Source organism: Lipotes vexillifer, unplaced genomic scaffold (genome assembly GCF_000442215.2).
Source record: "Lipotes vexillifer unplaced genomic scaffold, Lipotes_vexillifer_v1.1 scaffold147, whole genome shotgun sequence".
Classification (NCBI taxonomy): domain Eukaryota; kingdom Metazoa; phylum Chordata; class Mammalia; order Artiodactyla; family Lipotidae; genus Lipotes; species Lipotes vexillifer.
The window spans coordinates 4,067,573-4,077,643 of NW_006778796.1; the positions used below are offsets into that span (position 1 = coordinate 4,067,573).

The window sequence follows — 10,071 nt, forward strand, 5'->3', positions numbered from 1 at the left end:
GCCATGTGAGGAACCATCCTCCTATAGGGGCGTAAAAAGAAATAAATAAGGTGAAAGAGGTCTGGAAAATTAGGATAAATAGACATTCTTGGCGTGCAGATGATTTGAAATAAGAAAACAAAAAATGCTACAGCTGTCTAGCCAGGACCTTGCTTTCAATGACCTCAAGGATTACTTTGTCACTACCTGTTGAAATCCTAGCACCTCTCAAGGCCCACCTGAACCTCCAATATACCCTGATGTGCTTTGCTTTCATCAACCCCCAGAGCACCACCCTACCAAGGAAGGCAAAGCTTGCATATGTGGGTGTTGAGGTGCTGAGGTCTGGGGAGCATAACTGTGAAACGGCGCTGCTGTCCTCATCACTCAGCATCTGTGCCCAAGTCTCTCATCTCTGTATATCAGATGCTGGCATTGGCATTTTGCCCTGGATGCTCCCACATCCCTTCAACTTTGATCTCAGAGCCTTTATCAGTACATCTGGTCATATTCTTCTTTGATTCTGATCTTTTTTACCTACTTGTTCCCACCTGCCTTGGATGTCTCCTACTTCCTTCCTATCTCTTCAGGTCTGGCCAAGATCTGCACAATCTGCCCGCTCCATATCCCCTGGAAGAGTGCCTGGCTCTCAGCCATTCTCTCCCATTTTCCCAGCAGGAGATTCCTCTACGTTAGGACATCTTCACAAAGTGCTTTCCGCTAGCCTTGATTGATGATTTACACTATTCAATGTCAATCCACCTACAGTCACAAAGCCAGTAAATCAGAGTGGCAGGATTCAAAACATGGATTTGTGTGGTTCCCTCCACATCTGTTGTATCTATAGTGACATTTCTCAAAGGGTACTCCTTGGACTACTTGTTCCAGCATCAGGAGGTCTGTTAAAAATTCAGATCTCGGGGGCTTCCCTGGTGGCGCAGTGGTTGAGAGTCCGCCTGCCGATGCAGGGGGCACGGCGGGGTCATGCCCCGGTCTGGGAAGATCCCACGTGCCATGGAGCAGCTGGGCCCGTGAGCCATGGCCGCTGAGCCTGCGCATCTGGAGCCTGTGCTCCACAACAGGAGAGGCCACAGCGGTGAGATGCCCGTGTACCGCAAAAAAAAAAAAAAAAAAAAAAAAAATTCAGATCTCTAGGCCCACTTTATAACAGAATTTGTCTCAGCAGGGTCTCTAAGTGAGAATTTTAATAAGCTCCCCAAGTGACTTTTTAGGCATGTTAAAGTTTGAGAACCACAGATCTAGGGTATAGTTATCCATCTCTGATCCCCCCATATCCCCACATACCACCTACCAGGACCGCCTGCATGGAGAGCCTAGAATATGGAAGAGGAAAGAAAAATGAGACGTTATGCCTGGGCCTCCTTACCTCTCAGAGCTCCCACCAGAGTCAGCGAGCTCACATGCTTACAGAAGGCTTGCCCCAAGTCCCGGAACTGCACTCCCTTCAACTGGACCCAGCTGGGCTCCTTCGGAAAAGACTGAATGATGACTCTGGCCCCCAGATCCCTGGATCCCAGCATCTTCTCACTCTTGAAATACAAACAGTTCTGCAAATCACCTGAAACACAGAACGAAGTCAAGGGGAGCAGAAGTATGTACAATATGCTTCGGGACAAATCTCCCAGTACGAAAAGAAAGGCACTGTTGGCACAAAGGGCAAACCATGATTGTTTATTTCGTTTAATAATCTTACTTCCCTTTTACTTTGATTCTCCTCTTTGGATTATTAATTAAAACATCCAATAACTAGGACATGATGTTGCCGTCACTCTATTATTTCCAGAAGCCCCCAAATCAATCACCTTAATTACTGTCACAAAGAGGATGACTAGAACCCACAAACCCAACCTAAATAGATGCTTATTTCAATCCAAAGGATCCCCCGGAGGGAGTGTGCAATCAAATGACCCTCTTGTGGTGGATAATTGTAGGGAAGAGATGTGAGCGCTGAACGTAACCACGGCTCTTTTTAGTCTTGAGATGTCCAGTGGGGCTTTCCCGATATTTTGCTGCTTTATGGTTTGGAGGCACAGCAATCATGCCACTGAAGAAATGGCAGAGGGCTCCAGAGGAGTGACTGAGCAGCCCCCCACACCAGGGCCTCCTTCCCAGCAGAGCCCCTAGTGAGAACAGCAAACAGCATGAACATAGTACCACACGCAACTACCAAAGTGTTGTGACCTCAGGGTCCAGACGCTTTGTGTTGACACATGGCATTTGGTGGTGTGGACTGACCTCGGGATGGAGAAGAAATCATCTCCTGAATTAACTCTTTATTATCCAGGTTAATAAACCAAAGAAGAAATGTCACTAATACAAAATGATGGACCATTCAACAGTCATTTGCCAGCACCCAAAGGATGAATATATGAGATGAATAAAGAGGTGTTTTATATTTGTACACTTTGTCACAATTTTGATTATATATGACATTGATCCATAATGTTTTCCAGTGTCCAGGCCTCTTGTTATTGTATCTGGCTACCTTGTTTCCATACTTGAGCCCCACACAAAGAAGAGGTGAGTGACATATTATTTTTTTAATAAGGGTCTATGAATTTTGTTTTATTTTTAGAATTGTTTAGTAATGTTTAAAAGTTGTGGTGTAACTAGGCTGTTTTTTCCATTAGGAGACAACAGATTTATACTGGTATAAACCTAGAAGCATGGTCTCTCTTGCAGCATGATCAAATGCCATGATTTGTACAATATGATCTGAGAATACCTGTATGAGAATTACCGAGAGAGTCTGAATGGACTGCAGGTCCCAATTCAGCAGAATTGTTAAAGTTGGCAGTCACTGGATTCTAACCCACCGGATGCAAACATTTTTTTCAGAATGACACATGTACGAGCTAGGTGACTAGAGGGGTGGAGAGTGGGATCCAGGTCCCTCTTACCCAACCACATCCCAACATTACACCCACAGGCGTCTATACATAGGCATGACTCGAATCTTTAACTCCAGCCTTGACATTTCTTCCAGGCTCCAGACACTACCAGACATCTCTACTCACAGGCTGGCCTGGCATCTCAGCCCTGACATGTACAAAATTAAACTCATGATCTCCACCCTCCCACCCCCAAAACCTGTTCCTCTTCCCATCTCAATAAATAGCCCCCTCATCCATCCAGAGCTCATGCCTGGGAGTCATCCTTGACACCCACGCCATCCTGGACCAAAGTTGACAAATGATGTCTTCACGACATGTGAAAGCCTCATAATCCACAGCCTGGGAAACCAAAACATAACCTACTAAACTAACCATCCCTGAAATAGATGTTTAATAGGTACATCAGTGTGATTCAGTGCCTGTTATTCTTCTAGAAGATAAATTGACTTTTTCAACCACTTACTTAAAGTATGTGGTAATTTCACTCAGAAAACAAACTCCAAAAGTGGGGGTGGTGGAGGGAGGGAAGAGCCTTACAGGTCTAACCCATAAGAATGTGCTGCCTGTATCCCTGACTCTGGCATTAATCAGTTTTCCTGAGAATTTTAGAAAAGGCCTGGAATCAGTGTCAAGACTTCATTATAACCTCTAACCTGGAAATTTAATTCAACTCTCCAGATTTCATTATTTAACAGGAATATTTTTCCCCAGAAAAATAATTACTTTCTCAAGCAGATACTTTTGTCTATCTCTTTCACAAGGGGGTTGAAGGCAGGAGGGGAAATGATGACTTATCAAGAGCACTGTGAAAACTACAGAATATTAGGAATATGCACTTGAAAGAAATCAACCATACCGCTTATCATTGGACAGTAAGAACATTCTTTTTCACCCACTGGACTTCCCAACAAAATGATTCTCTACCTTGTGAAGCACTGGCCCTCTGGCATGAAGCAAGGAGCTGCACCCTCTCATCAGTGAGATTTCCCTGTATGGTAACACTCCTGCTGAGGAGAACCACCATGACCTTTAAAACATGGAGCTCTCCAGCCACCCAGTTCTCTGTGGAGTTGTGAGAATATCTGAAACAAAGAAAAAGAAAATGACACATCTGAAGATATCACCCAAAATCTTTGTTGTTGTTGTTGTTGCATTATTTTTTCAACATCTTTATAGGAGTATAATTGCTTTACAATGGTGTGTTAGTTCCTGCTGTATAACAAAGTGAATCAGCTATATGTATACATATATCCCCATGTCCCCTCCCTTTTGCGTCTCCCTCCCACCCCTCTGGGTGGTCACAAAGCACCGAGCTGATCTCCCTGTGCTATGCAGCTGCTTCCCACTAGCTATCTATTTTACATTTGGTAGTGTATATATGTCAATGCTACTCCCTCACTTCGTCCCAGCTTCCCCTTCCCCTTCCCTGGGTCCTCAAGTCCATTCTCTACGTCTGCGTCTTTGTTCCTGTCCTGCCCCTAGGTTCATCAGAACCTTTTTTGTTAGATTCCATATATATGTGTTAGCATACAGTATTTGTTTTTCCTCTTTCTGACTTACTTCGTTCTGCATGACAGACTCTAGGTCCATCCACCTCACTACAAATAACTCAATTTCGTTTCTTTTTATGGCTGAGTAATATTCATTGTATATATGTGCCACATCTTCTTTACACATTCATCTGTCGATGGACACTTAGGTTGCTTCCATGTGCTGGCTATTGTAAATAGAGCTGCAATGAACATTGTACTACATGACTCTTTTTGAATTATGGTTTTCTCTGGGCATATGCCCAGTAGTGGGATTGCTGGGTCATATGGTAGTTCTATTTTTAGTTTTTTAAGGAACCACCATACTGTTCTCCACAGTGGCTGTATCAATTTACATTCCCACCAACAGTGCAAGAGGATTCCCTTTTCTCCACACCCTCTCCAGCATTTATTGTTTGTAGAGTTTTTGATGATGGCCATTCTGACCGGTATCACTCCAAATCTTATTAGGAATAGTAAGCCACTAAATTAGCCTAATTCTCCATCTGGGGCTCTATTTCTTTAGAAAACTCAGATAAAGAAGAGTGAACTATCATCACAAGTATGTGAAAATTAGGAACTATGCTGACTATTGAACTGACCATCTACTGCAAGACGAAAGTTCTAGAATCTTACCAGAGAAACTTATTTAAGAAGTCTTAATCTTCCAAATGTTTCATGCTTTGTAATCTTGTCAAAATGTCTACTATTATTTAATATAAAAATGTATCATCGAAAGACAAACAAATGTCAGACACCAACACCGTGAAGACCTCATCTTCTTCCAACTAAAAGGAGCCAAGGTGACATGCAGTACCTCAAGGGTGACCTCAGATGGAGGTCTGTATTCTGCGCAGTCTCCACAATGACAGTCTCTTCCAAGGGCTTGGCGCCTTCTGCACCCATCCCACTGATGACAATGACTTCATCCCCCGCGTGCCAGTCCACAGCATCTTCCAGAGCCAACACTGTGTCACGGGCATAGGCAGCTGCTCGAAGATGGGTGACCACTACTTCTGGGAGTGAACCTAAAGCAAATCCGAGGGAAACTGCCTTTAGACATTTTTAAAACTTATTATGAACGTGATGTTATTCAGCCAAAAAAATCCTGTGAAAGAAGAATCTGGGAAAGCAAGCTTCAGGCTCAATAGGCACCAATGCCTTCACTTTTTTGGATACTGGGTTTTTTTGTCTGTCACACGGGGACAATAAAAGTAATCCAGGATAGAGAATGATATGGGGTGAAAAACACAGGAATTGGAGTCAGACTAACTTTACAGTTGAATCACAGTCTTGCCATAATCTAACTATGTTTCTTTGGGTGATATACTTAAAGGTGGGTCTCAGTTTCCTCAGTTACAAAGCAGAAGCAGCAAAGCCTTCCCTCCTGGGGGTTTAGGATGATTCAATGAGAAAATATCTGTGAAACAACTAGCGTGGACCTTGCCACATAACAGACCCTCAATATATTTTAGTCTGCTCTCTACCTTCCTTGCATCACACCGTTTTGAGGATGAAATTTGTCACCTCTTTCTTCTTCCAAGTAGACTCTCCAAGATAGAAGTTCACCATGTATTTCTAAACTGAAGACTTCAACTCACGGTACAAATAGGAATAGTAGAGTTAAAAGTCAAAATTACCCTCAGAATGGTTGTCCTAAGTCTTAGGGTATTAAGTGATCCCCTTATACTGTAAGACAAGGTGTATCCAGGACAGGATGGCTCAGCAAAGCTGAACAAGGGGGAACGTGTGACTCTAGATACCTTGGTTTGTTTTAGGCTCCAGTGCAGCCGTCTGATCCTCCCCAAACCAGTACGCTGCTCCTTAACCAGTCTCGTAGTTTACTCTGGCCTTTTCCAGCAAGGGTCAAGGCAAAGATTTTTTTCCAGCCATTACCTGAAGCAATACCTCAGAAAACACAAGGCTTACTCCCAACTCCTCCTTTCCTCAGCACATTTCCTTCCTCCTTCGCAATAGATCATAATTTACCTCTAGCCCACAGCAACTTCCTGTCCTCCCTTGTTGCACTAAAGTAATAATACTTGAATCTCTAACTACAGAGGTGGGCAACAATAAATCATTTTCAAATTATTTTAAACTTCCCTCTTTATTTATTTGTCTATGTTGGGTGGCGGGGACATTGTACCAGTAATGTTGTTCTAGGCTTAAGAAGGTCTCTGGGTTAATGATGTAATTTCTGAAGTTTACTTGGGCAATAATTTTATCTTAAAAATAATTCCCAGAGTTCAAAATGTCTAATTATAGAGCAGGTGAAAATTAAGACATAAATCATCCCCAAAAGAAAATAATTTTAATTTTTTTCCTGGTTTGTGTGTTTTAACCTTTGGGAACAATAAATGAAATAAAGTCTATTTTGATGTATATGCATATATATGTGAATTTCTATGATCTGTTCTTGAATGTCTGCACAGAAAAATCTCTAACATGCATAGAAAATGTTTGTCAAGGACAAAATTCTATTAAACGCTGTGATCAGTGGTTCACAATACTCAAGTCAATACTCAACAAACACCTGCTGTGCACCTATCAACAAGCAGCTACATGTGGCAGAACCAAGAATAGGCACAACAAAGATATTTTTTAGCTAATCATTCTTATAAATAATAGTCAAGTCAGAATGAATGGAAAAAAATCACAGAGGATCTTTGAAGTGAATTTTTAACAATGAACATCAACTTAAGACCTTTCAAATGTTGACAGAGCCTCTAGAAAGCAGTAAAATTATCTCATAATTTATTCGCTCTCATTGCAAAAACAACACACCTCTACATGTCTGACTAAAACATCAACCTGAGTGTCTGATGCGTGCCAGCCTCATATTTGCAGCTACATAGCACATATGGATATTTGGATGAGTTACCATTATCTCAAACTGGAGAATGTCAAAATAAATTTAATAATCACCTGAGCTAGACCCTCTGCAAACAGCTTTTATTCTTCTGACCATTATGCATTGTTCTTTTTTAATTACATCCCTTCTTTGTTCATTAACCTGCAGTATCTGCCTACAGTACTCAGTAACAAAGGCACAAATTCCCTTCTTGACTTTCAAGAGTCTCCTTAATCAGACTCCACTGTATGGTCTCTGACTCCTGAACAAACTCTCCATTCCAGGAAGCCTCTTTACTGTACTTCTCATTTAGCAGGATCGTTCCTACCTCTACTCCTTTGCCTATTCTATGCCTTCCACCGGGTGCCCAGTTTTCTTCCCCCCATCTGCTCTCCTACAAACAGCTCAAGCCTCTCCTCTTCTGGTGGATGTCAGGGAGCACTTCAGCCCATGCTGATGTCCACTGCCTCCTATAGATGCCACAGTGATAAGGGGGGGGGGGGGCGGTTCTTATTGAGTAAAAGGTCAGTGTACACCTGGGACTAGGCACGCCACATGTCTGGCTGGATTGTGGGCCATTTAACTGAGTTGCTTTGCGTGGGAGAAGAAGTTACACAAAGCAACAGACAGGAAAGGATGACAGAGATGGTACGGGGTCTGCCTCAGACACAGGCTCTCTCTCATGGACCCATGACTGAACCCGAGGAAAGAACCTGAAGGAACTCTCCAGATGGATTTTGTACCTGCTGCTCCTCTGCCTGGGATTCCTTCATCAACTCACTCTGCCTCATTCTTCAAAATGATCTTCAACTTGGTCCTTCAGAGAAACCTCTGAGACCTCCAAACTAGGTCAAACCCTGACTTACAATCTGTCATATCACTGTGTCCCTCTCCTTTCTAGCACTTAACACATGTGGTTTGACCTCTATTACTGCCATTCTCCATCTCCCCTATTAAACGTGGCAGCAGAAGCTATACATATACTTGCCCACCATCATAGTACCAATGCATATCACAGTGTCTTGTATATAATAAGTGTTCAATAAATATGTACCGAAGGAGGAAAATCATGACGGAAACATGGAGAAGCAAGCACCCCAAAGTTCTGGCACCCAGATGGTCAGGTGGGACGCCAAGTGGCAACAGTGGTTGCCTTTGGTTCCATCATGGAGCACAACACTCCCACACCTGAGGGTTGGACCACCTGGGCAGCAAGGAAAGTCTGCACCCTTGGCACCCTCTGTTCAGTATTTTCATGGCAGGTACCCGAAGCAAGGGCAGCAGGGCAGCACCCAGCTGCCTTCCTGAAGGGAGCACAATGACCAAGAAAACCAAAATAAGAGGACAATAGACTAACCGATGAAATTGTCATGAGAACACCTATAACAAGCAGGCAGGGATGTTGGTAAGGGCTGGAGGATCTGTGAGAGTTGGGGGAGGTGAGCAGGAACACTTTTGTTATCACTATTGAAATATCCACAGGCTGAGAGTGTTCAGGGAGGCCTGGGGAGACTTGAGTGATGTAACCTACAGTCAGCACCATGTATTTCATACTAAGTTATTCTGTAATTATTACAGTACCTATGTCTCTTGCCCCACCTTGAATGCAGGGTCACTGCCTCATGTCTCCTTTACAAATGTCACAATTTCTAACACAGCATTCAACTGGGTTCATGATTAGCATGCAACTCATAGGGATTTAAATTATTCTGACTATTGCCATACGGACAATCACTTACAAACCTTCATCAGATATATACCTAAATGAGCATATGATATCCAACATGTAAAAAGCTGAAAAACAACACAAACATTATTGAGAATTTAGAATAAATCCAACCTATGCTAAGTAGTGTTACTCTGAAGTAAGAACTGTTGGTTTTCTGGGTTTTGCTTTGTTTTGTTTTCCTTTTAACAGATTGTATAGATTAGGAGGCTAAAATAGGGTAAAATAACGCTTCCAGGACAAAATCACACAGTAGGAGATGTCAGTGCCAAGCTCTGAAACTGGCTCTTCTGAATCCAGAACCAAAGAACTGGACACCTAATGGAATTCTAGCCTCTGGAAGTTAACTGTATATTAACTGTTCCGAATTAGCTTTGATACTCAAAACATTATAGCCTTTACTTTATAAATACTATTTAAAAGCCATACAAGGTGGATCGACTGACTTCTCTGATGAAACCAGCATCATACACATTTCAAATGTGAGTCATTTCACTTCACAGAACTCTTCAGAAACCCAGCTCAGGTGTCTCCCTTCCTTTCTGTACCACAAATCAAAAAAAAAGAAAAGAAAAGAAAGAAAAACCATGTAAAAATACAGTTTAAAAAGCTCAGTAATTTACGCATATGCTTACAAGAAAAGATTATGCTCTTGACTCGTAATTTAATACAATGTTTAACCTCTTTGGGCTTTCAACATTGACCTGTTAACCAGCAAACTACTCATTTACTCCCACTAATGATTTCTACTCATAATTGTATTTCCTACAAATTATTGTTCAAGCATTTCAGTGCCATTCATCCATAATTACACAGGCCCAGAGAATCATCTTGCCAAATGGTTATGGAGAGAAAGAAAATCATCTTTGTGGGTTAACACACTTTAAAATAACTAATTATCCTCTGTTTGTTTTGTAGGACTTCAATAGTTCAACTTATTCCAAGTGAATAACTGCCAAGACCTTTCCAAATCAGTAAAGGGCAGGGGAAGGGGGAAAGGTGCGGGGGGAAGAGGGAGAGAGTGAGAGGAAGGAAGGCAGAGAGGGGAGGGAGGGAAAGAGGGGGGGAAGG

At 42.4% G+C, this 10,071-nt stretch overlaps 1 protein-coding gene across 1 annotated transcript in view; it reads right to left on the minus strand.

Annotated features, from left to right (window-relative positions):
- PKHD1 (PKHD1 ciliary IPT domain containing fibrocystin/polyductin) overlaps nucleotides 1–10,071 on the minus strand; it is a 433,351-nt gene that overhangs the window by 248,744 nt on the left and 174,536 nt on the right. Inside the window, exons 37-39 of the mRNA XM_007451921.1 lie at nucleotides 5,241–5,454; nucleotides 3,819–3,976; nucleotides 1,367–1,558 (exon numbers count right to left, since the gene is read on the minus strand). Of these exons, the coding sequence (XP_007451983.1) occupies nucleotides 1,367–1,558; nucleotides 3,819–3,976; nucleotides 5,241–5,454 (564 nt within the window). The remainder of the gene's footprint in view (nucleotides 1–1,366; nucleotides 1,559–3,818; nucleotides 3,977–5,240; nucleotides 5,455–10,071) is intronic.